The sequence below is a fragment of the Mirounga angustirostris genome, unplaced genomic scaffold (assembly GCF_029215605.1).
Source record: "Mirounga angustirostris isolate CCGP_5_RB_7025 unplaced genomic scaffold, mMirAng1.0.hap1 SCAF_2, whole genome shotgun sequence".
NCBI lineage: Eukaryota > Metazoa > Chordata > Mammalia > Carnivora > Phocidae > Mirounga > Mirounga angustirostris.
In genome coordinates this window covers 63,481,266-63,504,022 of record NW_026991710.1, presented here as the reverse complement: position 1 = coordinate 63,504,022, position 22,757 = coordinate 63,481,266, and the positions used below count along the sequence as shown (strand labels likewise).

The window sequence follows — 22,757 nt, the reverse complement described above, 5'->3', positions numbered from 1 at the left end:
GGATGGCTCAGTTGGTTAAGCATCTGACTCTTGGTTTCGGCTCAGGTCATGATCTCAGGGTCATGAGATCGAGCCCGGAGTTGGGCTCCGGGCTGGGTATGGAGCTTGCATAAGATTCTCTCTCTCTCCCTCTCCCTTCCCCAACCACCCCCGCTTGCATGCTTGGGCTCTCTCTCTCTCAAAAAAAAAAAAAAAAATTCTTCTTTGTTTCTCAACACATGATAGAATAATCATGCCCTGAGCTGAATTCCAATAATAACCTGAATCAGATCTCAGAAGAGGTGATTATCAAGTTGGTCACATTTTCCTTCTTAACCCTTTAGTGCACTCTGTGTTCACTAAGCATAGCTGATTAGCTAACAAGCTCATGGGTTCATCATTCAGATGACTCAGTAAACCTCTCACCCTTGCCAGCTATCAGACATATGCTTGTCATTGGTCACAAGGTCAACTGAGTGATCGCATGTGGATGTATCATTGCAAATTCATCACCAATAGAAAAATAATTCACAAAGCAGATCCAATTCACAATGGGCTAGCAACATCATTTTTCTGTGTGAACATAGGACATCAAATTAAGTTTCTGGTGCTTTCACCATATGCTATTAATCTCAAAATCCTCCTCTTTGATTTAGACTCTGTTCAAATTTTACATCCCAGCCAACATTAATACCTCCTTAACTTTGTTACTCTTTTGAGCAGAATTGGGAGGCATAAAATCTAAAATGTATGTGCTTCTAGTTCTTCCAAATTTGTAATCTAGGAGAAGGCACTCCCTTTTCAACTGTCCCTGTATTATTGTGTCAGTGATCCAATATACAAAGACACTGCTGTGAAATAAATACCTGACTGATCATGATAGTAATATGTTCATCACATTTTCACAAGTGCAATAACTTAACACAAAGCTGAATTTTTAAATAGGATGTTTTTGTATACAAAAGTATATTTTAAAAGCTTACTAACCAAAGGAATGATAAAGAAACAAACATGTGGTTTGACATTCACTCTGAATCTTCAAATAGTGATCTCTTTAAAATGCTCCCTTCTGAATATGATCTCTAATGTGAGTAAATACTGGTAATCAGAAAGCAGTGATCTACAATGAAGCAGCTCCATAATACCTCAAGTAGTATGATAATGATAGATCTAAAGCACAAACCTTTACACAGAAGGAATATACCTCTAAAGGAAACAGTCTCTGGAAACATGTAGAGCTCTCAGATGAACAGAGGATGACTCAGTGATTGGTTATATGGGATATAGTTCAAATGTGTTTGGGTTCTCATTTCCACTCTGTCAGAAGAAAGCCAAGAGACAAGCATATAAGGAGAGAAAGATCTCATTCTGCTTGAATATTACCTTAACCTATGAGCACTGGTGCTCCTTTGGTCAGCTTTTTCATGGCTTGCTGGCACTGAGCACTGCTGACCTGGTAGGTCTGATTATGAATGATCAATGTCCCTATTTGCAATAAAATTCTTTGCACAGATCTGGACCCTCAGCCCTTATTCAGTCATGCAGATAATAACGGCAGTTCAAGGCACTTGCCCATAACTCCAAGCTTCATTAAACAAAGGGAATGTCACCAAAAGTCCCTTTAACTGTCTTTTTGCTGCTAAGCAGGAAAAAAACTGGCCATTCTGAGAAAATGGAATTTACAGTGTTAATAAAATGAAGATTTGTATATCCCTGTGCTCTATTTTGCACATCTTCCTTGAGCTTCTAGTGTTAAAATCCACTTTAGTGGGGAGCAGAGTGAGAAATGTGAACAAAGGATGCTGTGTGCCTACAGTCAGATTCTGCTTCAAATGAAATATTTCAGTGGAATTTTTCAGGGCTGCAACAGGGAAAGGGGTGCTGCCACTCCTCATTCATTACAGACATAACTGGTGTTAGGCTGATGTCTCAAAGCTTTGGAGGGTGGGGAAGAATGTTGGATGAGGCTCCAAAGGAGTTCAGTGTGGACTTGAAAAAAGGGTCCCTCTGTGGTGAATCAAGTCCTGAAGTCTGCCCACTCTCCAGTCTCTGGAAGGGTGTGAAGTTCCGATTTCCCATTTTCTCAGGCTAAACATGTTAACTGTTGGTTGGGAAAATGTCAGGCATAGACATTCTAATAAGGGATGGTCATCTAAGACCAGTGTCCTGTGCATCACCTTCTTACTCAAGGCTCCTCACCCTAATTCACCTAATTTACATTCCACTATCCACCCGTGGCATCACTCCTGCATTACCCCAATACATATATTAGTTTCTCTAGCTATTTAGAATACCCATCCACTTTTACTTTTACTTCTATAGTCCTCTCCCTTAAAACTAGGGAGTGCTTTGACTTGAAACTCACAAGGAAATGAAGTTTTGAATGACAAAATATTCCTAATCAAAGTTTTGATTTCTTCAAATTAAACTAAATGGCCATTTCTGGATAATAATTGGTATTTGAACTTCAACTCTTAGGCAGTACCAATTCAAAAAAAATGAAAGCAAGAGAATCTTTGGGCATTGTTGGTGGGAATGTAAATTTATGCAGCCACTATGGAAAACAGATGATGGAGTTTCCTCAAAAATTTAAAAATAGAACTACCATATGATTTAACAATTCCATTCCTTGATATTTACCTAAAGAAAACAAAAACACTAACTCAAAAAGATATATGCATCCTCATGTTCACTACAGCATTATTTATAATAGCCAAGATATGGAAACAACCTAAGTATCTACTGGTGAATGAATGCATAAAGAAAATATTCCATACACAATGGAATATTATTTAGCTATAACAAAGAAGAAAATTTTGCCACTTGCAACAACATGATGGGTGGACCTTGAGGGCATTAGGCTAAGTCAGACAGAGAAAGACAAATGCGATATGATCTCACTTATATGTGGGATCTTTAAAAAAAAGAAAAAGAAAGCTCATTGATATAGAGAACATACTGGTAGCTGCCAGAGGTGGGGGGTGAAGGTGAGTGAAATAGGTGAAGATGATCAAAAGGTACAAACTTCCAGTTATAAAATAAATAAGTCATGGGGATGTAATATATAGCATAGTAACTATAGCTAACAATACTGTATACATATTTGAAAGTTGCTGAGAGTAGGTCTTAAAAGTTCTCATTACAAGAAAAACATGTGTGGTGATGGACATTAATTAGACTTACTGTGGTGATCATTTTGCAATACATACAAGTATTGGATCACTATGTTAATACACCTGAAACTAATATACTGTTATATGTTAATTGTATCTCAATTTAAAAAAAGAAAAAATGACAAAAACAATCAACAAAGGAGAAATTATTCTGTGCAATGAATAAACACAGTCACAAAACTTAGCTAAATTAGGTCCAAAATAAAACACCTTTCCAGAGAAAAGTTTTTCTCCCCAATCATTTGGAAATATTTTTTCCTGCTTTGGCCCATAAAAAGTAGACATAAGGTCTGTGGTACACATACATGGCCATGTAGAATGTAACAGACCAGTCGTTTTGCGCTAATTTACTACTAAATGCTAAGAAAATGGCCCACTAAATTTTCCTGCCCATTCAAAAGTTGACCAATGAGCAACCTGCACACAGCAGTGGTCTGCAGAGGAATCATTTTTTTGCAAGCAATCAGTTTTCTCTTCTGAATCCCTCCCAGACTTCGAAAATTCTATCTGTTCATGAAAAGCCTACCCTTGTTTATGCCCCCCAAGTCACCTTGCAACAATTTTGTATGGGAAAGGAAATGTGGAAAAGGTCCAAAAAAAGTGGAGAGGGAGAGGATGTGTTAAGGTCACTGGTAATGAAATAAAAAATACAGAGGAGTATTATTCCTGAGATATCCTCCTAGAGAAGATGGCACACAATGAATAACCAAAGGACCTCAGTATGACTGGCTTAGAGGAGAAACTAAAGAAAGACATGAGAGTGACACTCAAACATTTGAAGGCCAGCTACAGATTGGGAATGTATATTTGCTCTTTTTGTCTAAAGGTCAGAAACAGGATTAATGGGTGGAAGTTGTAAAGTAGTAGATTTTTGTCTCAACCTAAAACAACAACAACAAAACAAAACAAAACAAAAAAACCTTTTGAATCACTAAAACTACCAAACTATTACTTGCTCAGAAGGTGCTGTGCTCCCCATGACCATCTATGAAAGATGCTTTAGGAGAAAGCATTGCTGAAATGGGTGAGAAATTACTTTTAGATGATTTTTAAAACTACTTCAAACTTTAAGAATTCTATACCTCTATGACAAGTCAAAAGCTAGGAAAGTTTGTGAAGCAAACAAACAAGAAATCTAACAAACATTTATTTATTCCACTAATGTCGTCTTCAAGGCCAGCTTAAGTCTTGTTTGACATTTTCAGTAAGGCATGTGTCTCTCTTTTAAGCAGGAAGATGATGTTAACGTTAATTTCATGAACTTTAAGTAATTTTGTTTAAAGAAACTTGAAAAAAAATCAAGAAATGACAGTGTACTATTCTGTAAAGTGATTCCATTTATGCAAACTCCCTGGGGCATTAAGATGTCCAGGTTTAAGTTATGCGGTTTCTTGGCTATTTGGAATAGGGTGGTCATGTCAATTCAGTTTGGATAAGAATCCCATTGTTCTCATTTTAAAGTGCAGGAATAAGATATTCATAATATATTCTCCTCTTCCCTCCCACTCTTCCAAGGCCTGAGAATCTTCTGTCCCAAACTATCTATTCAAACTGAAAGACTAACTGAGCTATTCAAAGCTCCCTCCCAGGCACTTAGGGCTTTGTGCTATTGTCCAGCTATATAATACTCTGGTGAATTCTGTGGTTCAATCTGTTCTAATACACCTCCCACCAGCTGGAATGCGCATCTTTAGCATTAGAGTCTCTTTTCCATTATTTTTAATCCAGGCAGCTCAGAGTTTGTTCTATTTTGTTTTAAACACTCTTATGTTCTTGGTCTGCAGTATTGGGGTTTATTTCAGTGTATTTCTACTAGAATATAGATATAATATATATTCTATAAATAATAATTCTATTCTACAAATATAATTCCTAATAGAATAAAATGTATTTTGTGGGTGAAATTATTCATATATGGTGGGTAGGAACTGATCATGTTTTAGTCTTTTTGTATTTTCTACAGCACTTGGCACAATGCCTTGCACATGATAGATGTTCAACTAAGGAATGTGAAATTTAATTAGTCTTTTTTTTTTCTACCTAAGAAAGTATTGCCTAAAAAAGTAAAACAATGCTGAAATAATGATATTTACAAAATATCAGGCACTGAAATAATCTTTTGATACTTTTCATTCATTTAATAGTGGCTGATTAATTTACTATTGACATCTATTAAGAGATTTGAAGTACCTGATCATCTACCCTTTAAAATCAACAATCTCTGTTTTCTGGAATGAAAAAGGAAAGAAGAAAGCCTGACTGAAAAGAGTAAATTTCGTTTTTTAGCAACTTCATGATTTCCCTATATGAACACTATTATTGCTGAGTCACTAAATATTTTCAGCAGAAAGAGTTCTTAGCAACTGACAGGTTCCAACTTCTTGAAGCAAAAGACAGATTATTGTATGCTAAGGAAATGATTTGGTTTTTTGTTTTGTTTTGTTTCTAAACAAGGGGACCAAACTCTTGGCTAGATTTTTAAAAAGAAAAGCTGGGGGGAGTGGGCGCCCCAGGAGTTGGGGAAGAGGGATTGAAGAGTGAGGCCTTGGGGCGCCTGGGTGGCTCAGTCGTTAAGCGTCTGCCTTCAGCTCAGGTCATGATCCCAGCGTCCTGGGATCGAGCCCCGCATCAGGCTCTCTGCTCTGCGGGAAGCCTGCTTCTCCCTCTCCCACTCCCCCTGCTTGTGTTCCCTCTTTCGCTGTGTTTCTCTCTGTCAAAAAAAAAAGAGTAAGGCCTTTCCTCTCTTCCTCAAAATGTTAGTCGATGTTGAGAACTGCCAGTGGCACAGCCTGAGTTTCTGTGGTAGAGTTTACTTAGTGGGTAACAGATGTAATGAAGTGTGGAGGACTTCAGTAATGAAGTATGGAGGACATTACTCCTCCTCCTCATGTGTCCATCTAGAAGAGGGCTCTTCCACTCTATTCCACAGGGAGCAAAGCCAGGAAGAACTACTCAGCCTTTTCCTCAACTCATTCCTCTCATGATCCAATTGATGAATTCAGAAGTAACTGAGTACATTTGGCTCAGTATCCTGAGTCCCTCACTTTGAAAGCCAGCTTGCCTGAAGAATGCAAGCTTTTAGGCCTGTTCTCCCATGATCTGCTTGGCAGATCAAGACCTACCTCTGCAAGGGGGAGCCTGTAGTTCTGAGGAGAGACTGGTTTAAATCAGATAATATATTAGCAAGCCCTTTTTGGCCATAAATGTAAAGTAATATTCACCCATTCAACTCCTTTTTTTTAATATAAAATATATTTTATTAAAATAATAGAGCACAAAATAACTAATTTAAAATATACATATGTGCATTTAAATAGTGTTAAGAGAAATTTAAAGAATTACAAAGTATGATTATTATCTACTTTTTTTTAATTTAAATTCAATTAAACATATGGTACATGATTAGTTTCAGATGTAGAGTTCAGTAATTCAACAGTTGCGTATAACACCCAGTGCTCATCACATCACGTGCTCTCCTTAATGCCCATCACCCAATTACCCCATCCCCCCACCCACCTCTCCTCCAGCAACCCTCAGTTTGTTTCCTACAGTTAAGAGTCTCTCATGGTTTTTCTACTTCTCTGATGACTTCCTATTCAGTTTTCCCTCCCTTCCCCTATGATCCTCTGCACTGTTTCTTATATTCCACATATAATTCATTAATTCAACTCTTATGAGTAATAAAGATTTCTATTTGTTTGGCTCCTGTGTCCTATCTCACAGTTGTTTCAAAATTTGCAACAAAAAGGAGATAAACAGAACAGAAAGTCTCAATTTTTAAGCTCATGCATTAAATAACTCTAAATTATAAGCTTTCCTTTGAAATTTACAATGGTTTTAAAACCAACAGAGAAAATTATTAGGTAACTCAGCCTCCAAATTTTCAACATTACAATCACCTGTATTCCATTTTTATACTATATTTCTTTTAGTAAAACAGAAAAATTTAAATTGTTATTGCTAAACTTGGTATCCATTTTTATGAAGGAAATTTGTATTGGCCAGTACATTAACTGTATACATAAATTTATAATTTGGGGCTTTGGAAAGCAGAATAGCTTTACCAGCTTATTTAAGCTAGCCTCAGAATGAACATTAAATTCTCTTGCTATAGGAGACATTATGCCCAGGCATACCACATCTTGATCATAACTATATGCTTCCAACTATCATCTTCTTTATCATATCAAATAGTATTTGGGGATGGTTTTCAAAATATTTTCACTTACATTCTATTCAACCCCTTCAACAGCACCATAAATTGGGTAGAGCAAATAGTTTTATCTATATTTTAACAATGAAACAGTTCACAAAGAGAGATTATGTGACTATTTGAAGTTACTCAGCCAGTAGTAAACAGGCTGCTACTTATATATTTATTATATTCTCATTATTATATTCTCATTATATTACACACTTACAAGGACAGTATTAATTAAAGATGACTAAAACTGTATAATCTGTGTTTTGTTTGGCTTCTAAGAGCATATTAATTCAATATAATTAAATATATTTATTGAGTATCCAGCACATGGGTTAGCAAATACCAAGAATAATAATAATAGAAGGTTCTAAGTATGTTAAGTAAATGGATAGATGAATGAATGGATGGATGGGTGGATGGATGGAGGGATAGATATGTGATAGGCATGAAAATAGAAGAATAAGATGTAACCCCTAAGGAGGATAAATGTAATGACATACAAATAGCTAGAATACATGTTGATATGTGCAATAATAGACACAGGTACATTGTACTAGGGGAACAGATGACAGAACAATTCATGGTGCTACATTCTGAGATTATTCTACAAATGTTGTACCACAGACCCATTGAAATGTTCTTTATGTTGTAAAGAAAAGAACTGGAAGTAATGAAGCATGAAGGGCCCATTGTCAGAATTTTTCAAAGAAAGATACCTTAGAATCCGTGAAATCAACAAAGAATACAGGAATTTGAAACCCCAAAGAACTTAAATGAAAAACCCAGCCCTACACATTTTTATTAGAGCAGTGACATCCAGATGGGGTAGAGGGCAGAGGGGAGACACATAATGTCATGTACATGTATATTTAGTAGTAAAAGAAAGCATTGAACCAAGGCATTAACCAGACACATTCCTAACCTTGACAAGAGGGTTGCTGATGAAATGGCCCTTAGGATAAACAACACAATTGGCCTTATTTTGACCTGAGTCAGCAGGAGCTTTTAGCAGGAGTTCTGTCATGTAAATGCTCTCCTGAACGTGAACAGAACACATTGTTCAAGTTGCTCAAACAGAACTGGTGATCAGTAACTGACACAAGAGAACTTGGGTAGAGGCAGAATAGGGGGAAAGAAGATCTCTTTCAGCAGGAGTATAGTTGAGTGTTAAGGGGATTTAACAGAGTGAAAGGAAACTATTCTGGGAAAGATAATATATGAATCCAAAATACTTTGGTACTTTAATCAAATATGCTGCTTAGGGAAAAAGCAGTCTGCACCCCAACACCTGCTGGACCTAATGGACTCTGAAATGTTGTTTCAGAATTAATCAAGTCATTTAAAATCATAGCTGCAGTCTCCATTCACTACTCCTATGCATAAATGTGCTGATCCCGATACTAATCCATGTCGGGTGACTTCAGCAATATATCACCATAATTGCCATTTTAGGGCTGCAAATTGGAGCTAAAATAACCAGATGCAAAAGAGATGGCCGTATCATACTCTCAAGATGGATCTTCAAAGTTCAAGGAGAGTTCAAGCATGGAAGAGGCAATAGAAAGGGGTCAAGTGTAAGGGGATTGTTCATGTTCAAGAGGAATTAACTTTACAAATATATTGTTTCTGAGGTGGTAATTGTCCCATCTTACAGTTATTCATACCTCATTTACTCTTTGCATTCTCCTCAAGCATTTAATGAAATGAATTTGATTTTGACAAAATATTCCATTTCAAAATTGCCATTAATTTTCAAGATTTTTTATTCTCCTCTAAATTATCTGCTTTAAAGGGATAGAGACTGGATTTGGGAAATCTTATATTTCCCTCACTAATCTTCTGACAAGAGGCCATGTCAGTTTCAGATATTTCCTTCCTAGCTTAGTCAATTAAATCATTGAACTAAAAAAAGTTACCAACATCCTAAACATCCCAAACTCAAAAGGCTGGGAAAGAGTTCTGTCCCATGAGAGTAAGACTAAGGCAGTTTTCTAACTTTTCTGTCACAGCTTCTCACTTAGGGGACTGTTAAAATATGTAAATGAAAGCTTACTGCATTGTTATGTGTTTGTATAAAATTGAGACAGATTTTGAAGCAAGAGAGAAGCCCTGTGACTACATCAGGATCAAAGTTGCTAAAAATGCCACTATTACTTGCTGTTTTAATCAAATCACCTAAAAAGGAAGCACAATATACTACCTCTAGTTCAAAATCCAAATTTGTTAACATAGCCCTCAAGGACCTTCACAATCTGGAGCCAACTACTTAACATGCCTTTTTTCATAAATCCTTGTACTCTAGCTTCTGCAACAACAAATGTTTCATCATTCTCCAAAGAACAAGCTTGTTGAAACCTCCAAGACTTTTTAAATGTTCTTCTCTCTAGATGACATACTGATCCTCCTTTCTTCTCCAGCTAGTATACTTAAATTCATTCTTTAATACCCAGCTGAAGTGTCACCATCCTTGTCTGTCCAGCTACCCCAATACAGGGCAGTTAGTGCTTTATTATTGTTTTTCTTTTCCTTTCCCATTGTGCAGAATGCAAACCTCCACTGCAATCACTTATCACAACATATTACAGATGTTTTCTTTGTGTCTATCACCTTCAATTATATTATGAGGTAACAGAGTAAATTAACTAATTTTCATAATTGTGTGAATGAATATATTAAGTATAGATCAAAACAATTAGCTAAATTATAAAGCAATATTAAAATTGGAGTTGTTTTGCTATTAGTATTTCTTAGAACAAGCTATATATCATAACATATCACAGATATTTCTTTGTGTCTAATCTAGAAAACTGAGGGGACATGGGATAAAATATTTTAAGAATAATGGTCAAAACTTCAAAATTTTATAAAAATTATATACTTTCCATTCTGAGAGACTTAAACACAAACAAACACAAATAAAACCCCATCAAGGCATATCATTACTAAATTGCTAAAAAGTAATAATAAAGAGAAAATTGTAAATGCAACCAATGAGAAAGGACATAAAACAGGAAAACAAAGATAAGAATGTCAAAAAGCAATGCAATCCAAAAAACAATGCAATGACATTTTTAAAGTGCTAAAAGAAAAAATGGTAAAAGTGGAATTCTATATCTGGAAAAAAAAAATCTTCAAAAATGAAGGCAAAGTATATTTTAGAAAAAAAACTAAACCTCAGAGAATTTTTTTGCATCAAATGTTCATTAAAGAAATGTTAAAAGTAATTCTTCAGGCTAAAGAAAAATAAAACCATATAGAAAATTCAATATACACAAAGAAATCTATACATGCCAATATGGTAAATATGTGACAAACATAACAAATGTTTTAGTCATTTGTAAAGTTTCTTCAAAAAATGAGCAAATATTTAAAAGTAATAACAGTATTTTGAGGTTTAAAACATGGGAAAATATGCACAACAATACTAGAACAAAGGATTGGAGGAGGGAAATGGAAGTATACAACTCTAAGATTATTACAATATGCATAAGAAGGTGTAATATTATTTGAAAGTAGATTATAAGGTAAATAATGCACAAACTAAGTAAAACAAAACAGATATATTTCTAATAATACAAAAATACAGCTAAAAAAAACACTACAAAATACTCAACTAAACTAATTCAGATGGAAACAGAAACAGAGGAAAGAGGAAAAGAAAATATATAAGACAAAAAGAAAACAAATAGGATAATAGTAAAACTAAACTCGACCATATTAATAATTATATTACACGGACACCTGGGTGGCTCCGTCAGTTAAGTGGCCGAGTCTTGATTTCGGCTCAGGTTATGATTCCAGGGCCCTGAAATATCTCTCTCTCCCTCTACCCCCTCTCTAAAATAAATAAATAAACCTAAAAAAATAATAATAATTATATTACATATAAATTGTCTAAAGTTTCCAGTAAAATACAAAGGAACAAAGGAGCAGGACCAAACTATATACTACTCAAAAAAAAAAAAAAAACTTAAAATATAAAAATATAGATTAAAAGTAAAAGGACAGGAAAACAATAACAAAAAAACCTACACATGCTAATTAAAAGAAAACTGAAGAAGCTATATTAGTATCAGGAAAACTACACTTCAGGAAAAGGAATATGACAGAATATAAAATAGGCATTTCAATATGACAAAAGTCTCAATTAGTCAAGAAGAAAGACCAATATTAAATGTGTATATGCTAGATAACAGAGCTTCAAAATACTTAAAAGCTAAAAGAACTGGAAGGAAAAAGAGACAAATCCACAATTATAGCTGGAAATTTTAACACTTCGCTTCCATAAATTGATAGAATACAAAGACACACACAAAAAATAAGAGTATACAAGACTTGACTAATAGCATCAACCTATTTGACACAACTGACATTATAAAATACATTCCAACAAAGCAAGCCTGAATTAACTTAAAAGGATTGAAATCATATAGAATATGTATTCTGATCATAATGGTGTTAAATTAGAAATCAATAAAAAAAAATCTGGACATGCCCAAATATTTGGAAATTAAACAACACTCTTCTGAATAACCCATGGATCAAATAAGAAGACAAAAAGGAAAATTAAAAACTATTTGATCTGATGGAAAATATACAGCCCATCAAAATTTGTGGGATAAAATAAAGCAGTGCTTAAAGGAAATTTGTTTAAATGCTTACGTTGGGGAAAAAAGAATCTAAAATAAATGAAGTTCTGGGCGTCTGGGTGGCTCAGTTGGTTAAGTGACTGCCTTCGGCTCAGGTCATGATCCTGGAGTACCTGGATAGAGTCCCACATCGGGCTCCCTGCTCGGCGGGGAACCTGCTTCTCCCTCTGACCCTCCCCGCTCTCATGTGCTCTCTCTCTCTCATTCTCTCTGTCTCAAATAAATAAATAAAATCTTTTAAAAAAATAAAAAATAATAAATAAATAAATAAATAAATAAATAAATAAATAAATAAATAAATAAAATGAAGTTCTACCTTAAGAAGCTAAAATCAAGGGGCGCCTGGGTGACTCAGTTGGTTGGGCAACTGCCTTCGGCTCAGGTCATGATCCTGGAGTCCCGGGATCGAGTCCCGCATCAGGCTCCCTGCTCAGCAGGGAGTCTGCTTCTCCCTCTGACCCTCCTCCCTCTCATGCTCTCTGTCTCTCATTCTCTCTCTCGCAAATAAATAAAATCTAAAAAAAAAAGAAGCTAAAATCAATAGCATATTAACTAGAAAAAAGAAAGGAAATAATATTGATATGTTAAATCAATTAACATATAACAGAAAAACAATAGACAAATAATAGAATAATAGAAAACAAAACCTGTTCTCTGAAAAAAAATTGAAAAACCTCTAACTAGACTAATCAAGAAAAAAAGGAGATAACACACAAGTAAATTCAATATATATGAAATGAACAAATTACTTGAAAGAAATTACCAACACTGACATAAAACAACCCTATATCTAGTACAGAAATTGAGTTTGTAAATAAAAACTTTCTCACGAAAAAACTACAAGCCCAAATAGCTTTACTAGTTGATATCTATAGCAAACAGTTAAGGAAGAAATAATTCTAATGCTATAGGGAAATACCTTAGAAAATAGAGGAGGAAGAGAATACTTCCAAACTCATTTTAAAAGACCAGCATTACTTTGACACCAAACCAGACAAAAATGTAACAAAAATAGGATACCTCAGACCAATAACTCTGATGAATATAAATGCAAAAAATCTTAATGTAATATTAACAAATGAAATTCAGCAACATTGAAAAAGTTAATACATAATGATGAAGTAGGGTTTATTCAAAGAATGTACAGTTGGTTTAACATTTGAAAATTAATCAATTTACTTAACCGAACTAGGACATTAGGGAGAAAAATTACATGGTCATCTCAATAGATACGGAAAATCAATTTGAAAAAATTCTATCACAATCACATTAAAAACTATCAGCAAACTAGGAATAGAAAAAACTTCTTCAATCTAATAAAGGATACCTATAAAAAGCCTACAAGTAACATCATGCTTAGTGGAGACAGATTGAACACTTTCTCCCTAAAATAGAAAATAAGGCAAGGATATCCTCTTTCACTACCTCTATTTCATACTGAGTTTGGAGGCTCTACTCAGTACACTGAGGCAAGACACATAAACAAAAAGCATGCAGCATGGTAAGGAAAAGGTGAAATTGTCTCTATTTGCACACGTGGTTTTGTACATAGAAAATCCTATAGAATCTGAAAAAAAACTAACAAAACTAGCAAGCAATGTTAACAGTTACAATATACAAGGACTATATACAAAAAATAATTTGTATATCTAAATACTTACAGCAAACAACCGGAAAACAATTTAAAAAATTCATTTTACAATAGCATTAAATATTTCATATTTTAATGATAAATTTAACAAAATATATGAACTACCTATACAGTGACAACAACAAAAACATTGCTGAGAGAAATTAAAGAAAATTTAAAGGAAAGCTTGAAAAGAGGAAAATGCACCATGATTAAGGGTTGGAAGATTTAATATTTTAAGATGTAAATCTTTCCCACATTGATCTATACATTTGAGAGAATCCCAGACAAAATCACAGCAGGACTACTTTGTGGAAATTTTAAAAATTCTAAATTTTTAAATATTCTAAAAATTTAAATACAAAGAACCCAAAACACTCAACACAATTTTGAAAAAACAAAAGTGAAAGACATACACTACCTCATTTAAAGATTCACTGTAAAGCTAACAAGAATCAGTACAGTGATACTGACCTAGGGTACAATTGAATAGATAGTCAGTCTAGAAAAATAACTACACACGATTTTCAATCACAGTGTCTATGCAATTTGATAGAAAGGGACAGTCCATTTAACAAATAATGCTAAAACAGCTTAACAGCAAAAGTTGGAAAAGTGAACCTCGCCCTTCATGCACACAAATTTTAACCTAAAATATATCTTAGATGTAAATTTAAAAGTTTAATTAAACCTATAAAACTTGTAAAAGAAAATATAGGAGAAAACTGTCATGAACTTTATAGCTAGGTTTTCTTAGATAGGACCTAAAATATTATTAAAGAAAGGCTTGATAAACTGGACTTCATTAATACTAAAACTGTGAGGATTAAAAGTTTCCCAAAATATAAATAAAATTCTTATAACACAATACTAAGAAAATGAGTAACCCAATTCTTTAAATGGGCAAAAAACTGACATTTTGTAAGTAGATATATGAATGGCCAATAAGGGCATGAAAATATTCTCAACACAACTTATGCTTCTGGCCAAGATGGAGTTATAGAGAAAAGATTTTTTCTCAGGCCTGAACAACTGAAAAACTGAATAAATATATAAAACAGTGGTTTTCAACATACGGTAAATGAAGCAATGAGAGATCAGCTAATCTAATAAGATTAGCCCTATAATTTGCCCCAGCATACCACCTGGAGAAAATATCCAGGCCATGGCATATAGTGAGGGAAAGCAGATGGGACACAAAAGTCTTCTTGAGTTGAAAAAAAAAGTTGAAAGTCTTTGGAGGCTAAGATAACCAGTCTTACAGGCAGAGTAACAAAGAGAAGAGAACTACAAAGACAGAGAACTCTAGGGATCTGAAGAAGGTCTTCCCCAACTATTCAGGATTTATGAGAAGAAACTACAAAACAAACTGGACAAAAATCATCTGAGAGCATTACAAAGAATAATCCCTGGAGTACACACAGAACCAGAATTAATGTCTGTTCTCACCAGATCGAGTGTTCTCACCAAACCAGAATGTTCTCATACCTCATGCAGCATTTAGTAGGCTATTTATAAATGTTTTCCCTCAGTAGTGGGGTAAATTAGCCATAGACTAAGTTGTGTTAGGGGCATTCTCAACAAAACTTAAGAGCAAGAAATGAAAGTTACTGTTTCCAAGTAACTTCACAACATAAATATATAAATTATTAAGAATATTTATAGGAATGTAAGATATCCAGGATCCAACAAGTTAAAATTCACAATGTCTGGCATCAAGTTAAAAGTTAAAAGGTATGCAAAGAATTATCATAATGAGAAAAATCAACAAATTCAATCTAAAACAAAAATGACAGAGATGACAAAATATACACATATATTAAAAAATTATTATAACTGTATTCAATATGTTTAAAAAGGTAGAGAAAAAAATGACATGCTAAGTAGAGACATGGAAGATATATTCTTTACAAGGACCCAAACTGAATTTCTAGAGTTGAAAACAATGTCTGAAATGGGAAACATAAAATTGATGGGATTAACAGAGTAACTGTTGCTGAAGAAAAGATTAATGAGATTGAAAATATAGTCAAATAAAAAAAGCTATCCAAGAGTACTAGTACTAAACATTACTTGTACTAAACATGAAGTAAATAATATCAATGCAACTACTAAAGTAAGAGTGAAGAGTTATAAGTAACAATAAAAAAAAAGGAGATAAAATTGAACCATTAAAAAAAAATTTCTATTGGGGCCTGGGTGGCTCAGTCGGTTAAAGTGTCAGACTCTTGATTTCCACTCAGGTTTTGATCTCAGGATGGAGGGATTAAGCCCCACGTCCAGCTACATGCTCAGACAGTAGTCTGCTGGATATTCTCTCTCTCCCTCTTCCTCTGCACCCCCCCACCTGTACTCTCTCTTGCTCACTCTCTCAAATAAATAAATCTTAAAAAAAAAAAAAAAGAATACAAAAGATTTGGGGGCACCTGGGTGGCTCAGTTGATTGAGCAGCAGACTCTTGATTTGGGGTCAGGTCATGATCTCAGGGTCCTGGGATGAGCCCTGCATGGGGCTCTGAGCTCCCGCTCAGTGCTCAGCAGGGAGTTTGCTTGAGGATTCTCTCTTCCTCTGCCCTCCACCCCTGGCTCAGGCTCACTCTCACTTTCTCTCTCAATTAAATAAAATTAAAAAAAAAAAAAGAATATAGAAGACTAGAACAACTCTATCAACAAAATTGATACACTTGGCATTTGTAGAACACTCAACCCAACAATAGCAGAATATGCATTCTTTTCAAGGGCACATGGATCATTTACCTAGACAAAAATATATTCTGGGTCATAAAACAAGTACAATAAATTCAAAAGATTTCAAGTCATATGAGGTATATTGTCTAACCACAAACTAAATTAGAAATCTATAAAAGTGTCTGAAAAATTCTCAAATAACAAACTTCTAAAGAACTCATGGATCAAAGAAGAAATCAAAAGAGAAACTAGGAAGTATTTTGAATTGCATGCAAATGAAAAATACAACATATCAGAATCTATGAAATGTTTCTAAGGCAGTACTTAGAGGGAAATATGTAGCACTAAGTATCTCTATTAAAATTGAAGTTCTCAAATTAATTACCTCAACTTCCTCAGAAAAGGAAGAATAATTAAACCCCAAATATTTAAAGGAAAATAGTAAAAATCAGATATCAACTTAAATAGAAAACAAAAAAAATCAATGCTTCTCAAAGTACTTCTTTAGTAAGATCAATAAAATCAATAAACCTCTAGCAAGACTAACGAGGAACAAAAAAGAGATAACACAAATTATCAATATAGAGGAGTGATAGAGGCAGGTGAGCTATAGATTAGTATGAAAGCATACTAATGGAATAGTACAAAAACTTTATTCCAGTGCATCTAACATCTTACATTAAATGGACAAATTCCTTGAAAGGCACATCCTACTAAAGCTCCCTCAAGGGGAAATATAGGATCCAAATAGTACTACATCAATTAAGAAATAGAATTTTTGTTAAAAAAATAACATTACTGGTAAGACTGTGCTACTATTTATACTATGCTGGTGGGAATATAAATCGGTATATTCTTCAAGATGACAACTGAGCAATATGAACTAAAAAAATATAAATAACCACATATTCTAGCCCAATCAGATTTGCACAACATTTTTAAGGATGTTAATTATCCCTGTATTTATAGTAGTGAATAAATGGAAACAACCTAGATATCCAATAAGAATATAGGTACAATACACTAATATGATAAATACTTGCAGACCCAAAGAAGTCATGTTATAGAACAGCATATGTTCATGAAAATATTCAAATATTATATTAAATATTATATTTGGTATGATTCCAAATTTATAAAAATATATGCCTAGGGCATTAAAAAAAGCCTTGATATACACCAAGATTTTATATATTTCTTTCTGCCTGCTAATCTTAAAGGGGATTGCTCTTTTCTTAACACTTCTTAAATTTTCTATATTAAGAATTACTTTTATAAACAGAAATTACTTTTTATGAATATAAAAGTAATTTTTCTCTTCCTTTTAATCAGAAGATTTCACCAAGCATTCTTCCTGGGCTCAGCCAGTATATGATATCTGCTCCATCTGCTTCCCCAGAACCCTGGGCAGGATATTAATCTGTCTCCTCACCTAGACGGCAAGGGAAAGGACTATGTCCTACCCACTGAGGTTCCCCATGAATGCTCAATGGCAGAAAAAGACTGGCAGAAAAGACAAATAAAAGTCAATCCAGGAAACATGAAGAGGTACTGGGAGAGAGGTGGGGTAAGAGAAATGCCTTTTTACTCCACCCTAACTAACTCCACAAACAGGTGGATATACACATATATTATTTATGTTTGCCTGCTTTTTTTCCCTCCAGCTTTATGAGAAAAAGAGCCAATTAATGCTTTCAATCACTTAGTATTATTTACAAAATTGGTACTCAGACCACACACTACCCAAAGTCATACAGACTCTGCTTTATAACTATCTCAATTCCAATCCCTTGGTATTTAAGAGGCAGCAAAGCATGACAACAGAGAAGTTCTTTGGGGTTAGACTCCCTGAGGTAAATGCTGGCTATAACACTAGCTCCATGAGCTTGAACAAATTACCTAAGTTCTCTATGCCTCAGTTTCCCTATGTATAAAATAAGGATGTAATCATTAGCATTAAATCAATTAATACATGTGACATGTGCTTAAAACAGTCTATAATAAAGTCTACACATGGTGCTGATAAAGTAAAGACATAAAGATTATATATTACCCAGGACAGGTAGCAGATACACTTCTTGGTTAGTATTTATCAAAACATGGCAGGATCAGTGAGTCACCTCATCTTTTGTCAGACAAAGTATTCATAATTATTCACTGGAAAAAAAATCTTTAAGAAATTAATTAATCCAAATAGATTTCTGAGGCTTTCAGTTTTCACATAACCACTAAAAATAGTCAACCTCATTCCTGTTTTAACTTATTTTAGACACCAAATCTGAACAATGCAGAAAACTATAAATCTAAAAGCTGTGTTATTCTAATGAGAAATCTTTTAGAGTAAATATTTAATTATTCTTCATCAAAGTACAATTTCATCAAATTACAACTTTACTGTTCTTTATAGCTCCAACATGATAGTTTAAGATTGTAGACAGAAATAATTAAAAGACCTCTTTCTAGTTCCTTTCTGCTATCAGGTATTTGCAAACTTATAATTTCTAAATTAAATCAGCTATTGAGATCAAAGAGAAGTGACAGATTTCCATGTCTGATGCTTGCACTTGCTCTCCTTCTCTCTGTCTCTGTCTCTCTCTCTTTGTGAATGTGTGTAAGTGTGTGTGTGTCTCACCAACAGTTCCTGTGTGTCAACAGAGAAATAGTGCTTAGAGGAAAACTGGGTGTGGAGATTGGGTCAGAGGCACAAAATGACATGTTTATGACAAGGCACAAACTGTTGTTTTACCTCATCTGCAAGATTTTGTTTGTGTTGCCTGTTTCAGCCTCAGTGGAGTCTATATTCAATATTAAATGCCAAACAAACCCCCTGTGACATTCTGGAAAACTCATTCTAATAGTGGCAGAGTCGGCGGCTTAGAGCAGCCCAAATGGGCCAAGGGAACACATGGCTGCTGCAGCTGCAAAACAGAGAGAGAAAGGGAGAGAGGAGTCACTTCCCTTTTTCTAAGCACCCAGTGCCAACTATGGCTCCTAAATACAACCAACCCTTTTGGCAGAGCTTCTGCATATTAGGTGTGCAAAACAGTGGCCTGTAGGCTTGTTTAAAAAAAATAGAAAAAATAAGTGAGCCTCTGAAGGGAAGGATAAAAACGACAATTAATTAAGCCATAGAGCTAAGGGGATAAGAGGTTTCCAGTTCCACCTCTATTACTAAATCGAATTTAATTTAAAAACAAGAACTGTCAATTTCAATGTCAAATGAGTTCCATTCACTGCATGTCTGTTCTTCCCACTTGTAATCTACTATTCATGTTGGGTTTTATGCCTTCTGAAAAAACTTTAAGTTCAGAGTGAAACTAGTCCTATATATAAACATATCTCAAAATAAGAATATGTAGAAAAATCCCCAAGTGTCCGAGATTTCTTTTTTGTCATAAATACTGTCATTAATTAAAATGTCCTGGGCAGCCACCAGACGCATGGAACTATTCCAGGAACAATGTAACAAGATTTGACATGTGTCTCCAAACAAAAAACAAGCTTAGGGTTTAAATATTTCAGGTAAATCTACTTTTTCTTACTTAAATTACCCAAATTATCACATCAAATGTTCACTTATATTTTTGATGACAGCTCAACTTAAATTATAAACAGTTTGAACTGAAGTACAAAGAAATCTCCTTTGGGGATAAAAAATAATTAATTAATTAATACCTCCACCATTATTTATACCATCATCACAACTACTGTGTAGTTTCATAGTAAGAATAAAAACACTAATATCGATAAGTAATGGTACTAAAAAAATAAATAAGTAATGGTACTTAAATTGCATTGTCTTTCAAAAGTTCTAAACATTGTTATGGATATCAGCAAAGTAATTTATGGCAGAATGGACATGGATTGGTTATTACTAATTTCTTTTAAATTCCTAGCTACAATTGAGACCATTTTATTAGAAGACCATGTCCTATAATTGCAATATCTTTGTCATGTCTTAGAAGAAATTAAAAGTCGATGTTACTGATATAACTATTCATATACATGTGCTCCTATTCTTTGCTTTTTTACATTTTTAAGAATTTCCATGAATTTACCAATGCTTCTTTTTTTTTTTAACTTATACAAATTTTATTCTTTTTAAAGTAACCATAAATCTGTTGAACATGGATAAACTGTTGGATTCTGAATTTTTGGTAAAATGTTATACCATTCAGATTAGATAAGCGACCTATATTATACATGTAAAGTGTAATATATATTTTAGATGAAATAAGACATTATTTTAAAGTATATTTAGGATTATTTTCAATGTTCTATACTCTATATTCCCTGTAAATAATTATAGTTAAGAAAACATACCATTCTCTAAAAATAAAACAAGCCAACAAAAGCTTTCATTAATCTGAAACTAAAGATTAGCTTTCCATTTCTTCTCAGGATCCGTGTTGCTAAATATTTTTCCTTCTTTTTTTAATTTTTTCAAGTGAAGCAAGACATTATGTTCAGCCATTTTATATAAATGCTCAGGAATAGTCTTGTAAATGTTTTTTACAACCTCCATTGCTGTAAATGATTTTTCAAAATTATCACGAAACAATGTAAGAATTTGCTGTTCTCAGATATTTCTGTGAGAAATGTATTCTAGAATTTTAGCTTCAGCGTTATGAATTACTGGGCCATGTCCTGGATATATAATATCAGCTTTGACTTTCAATAGCTTTTTTAGGGAGTTCATATAATCATAGAGGTCTTCAAATATAGTTGTTCCTTCCCCTAGGATGCAATCTCCAGAAAAGATCGCATTCTCCTCTTCTAAAAGTAGAGCGATATGATCATCAGTGTGGCCAGGTGTATGTATAACTCTGAGAGTGGCACCTTCAGTTTTAATCACATCTCCATCTTCCAGATAAACATACTGTTGCTTTCCATCGCCTATAATTTCTTCTCTCGGAGGATTCCGTGGGAGTTTTTTAATGCAATATGCAGTGTCATTACTGATGCTTTTACAAATATCTCCTATGCCCCCAGTATGATCATGGTGCCAATGAGTCACTATGATTTCCTGGATTGTTGCGTTAAATTCAGTCAGAGCCTGCTTTAAACAGCTGATATATTCTGGAATTGCTGGTTCTCCAGTGTCAATGAGGATTCTCCTGGTGCCGATCCCTACCAAGTAGGTGTTGGTGCCCTGCAGGGTCATGGGTCCCGGGTTACAGCCCAGGACGCGCACCACCCGACTGGACAGCCGCTCGACGCGCTGCAGGACAGCCGACATACCTGCTTCTGCAGCCCGCCGGCGCGCGTCGACTCGAGCGCGGAACTGGTTATTAGGCCCGTGCGGGGGAGGATTACCAATGCTTCTTTGAGGCATATTTGGTCTCCTAGAGAAGAATGTACATTATACCTCCATGAGGTATGTCTGTGGGGGTGGAGGTGAGGGCAAGAGGGTGACTTGAGATAATCACTGCTAAAATGTTTTATTTGCACATGATAATTTCTCCTTTCATAAATATCAGCAAATATGCTTCTCTCCCCTCTGTCTCTCCCTCTCGCTCAGGATATCAGGCAGATAAGAGTTATCAGTAAAGGTCATCCTCAATTTCTGTACAGAAATGATCTGTCTCCGGTATGTAATAAACATTTATCCATGCCTTTATTAGCTATATTGAAGCTGACAGTTCTGTTAAACCATTTTCTTTCATTTTGCTAGGTCATGACGGTTAATGCTGCTAAAAAATCTCATCACTGCTTTTGATCACTGTATTGTCTTCCCCGTATTATCAGAATTTTGTGAAGGTAAGCACTGGCTGGAATGACCTATTAAAGTTACAGCCCGTTGAGTCTCTGGGTTTTTTTTTTTTTTTTCTCTCTTTTCATCACAATAAAAAGTCAAAGGAGTGCAAAGAATAAATTTTCCTCAGAAGGTTATATTAGTTGGGTAGTTGACATGTTCAGTCAACTCTCAATTTTCCACGGCAAAAAGGACCCAAAGCATCAAATAGAAGTGAAAACCACACATAATCCAAAATCTTCATTTGGGCTGAATCTTTTACCAGCATTATTTTCAGGATCTAAAAAGACAACTTCACATTTTACTCAAATCCCTTTCTCATCTCCAGGGATCAGTTCTTTACAAGTAAACGGACAAAAAAAAAAAAAAAAAAAAAAAAGCAAAAGCAAGAACCTACCCATTGAATACATATCCTCAGACAACCGAGATGTGCAACAGAAAAACAAGATGCATGATGCAGGGTACAATTTGCATCTGTGCCTTTCCATTTTTCCTTCATCCAAACTATTTAACTTCTCCCCTCAGTCAAAAGAATTTTTAAGAAATGGAAAACAGCAAAATAGCCATGAAAACACCTGTCTTTATTAATGGACTAAAGATCTGATAAACTTACCAAACAGAGGTTAATTGTCAATTTCAAGAAAATACAATTCAGACAAACTAAGAAATAAACTGTCCGA

General features: G+C 34.5%; 1 protein-coding gene across 1 annotated transcript; it reads right to left on the bottom strand.

The window, feature by feature from the left end:
* Positions 1-20,417: 20,417 nt before the first annotated feature.
* Positions 20,418-21,683, bottom strand: LOC123847597 (endoribonuclease LACTB2-like). Its single transcript, XM_045879423.3, has one exon. It carries the CDS (start codon positions 21,655-21,657, stop codon positions 20,902-20,904), a length of 756 nt encoding a protein of 251 aa, XP_045735379.2. The 5' UTR covers positions 21,658-21,683; the 3' UTR covers positions 20,418-20,901.
* Between the last annotated feature and the right edge of the window lie 1,074 nt (positions 21,684-22,757).

Excerpts from the sequence above, each read along its gene's own strand:
- LOC123847597 (XM_045879423.3), bottom strand. The coding sequence starts at position 21,657 with ATGCCTCAAAGAAGCATTGGTAATCCTCCCCCGCACGGGCCTAATAAC.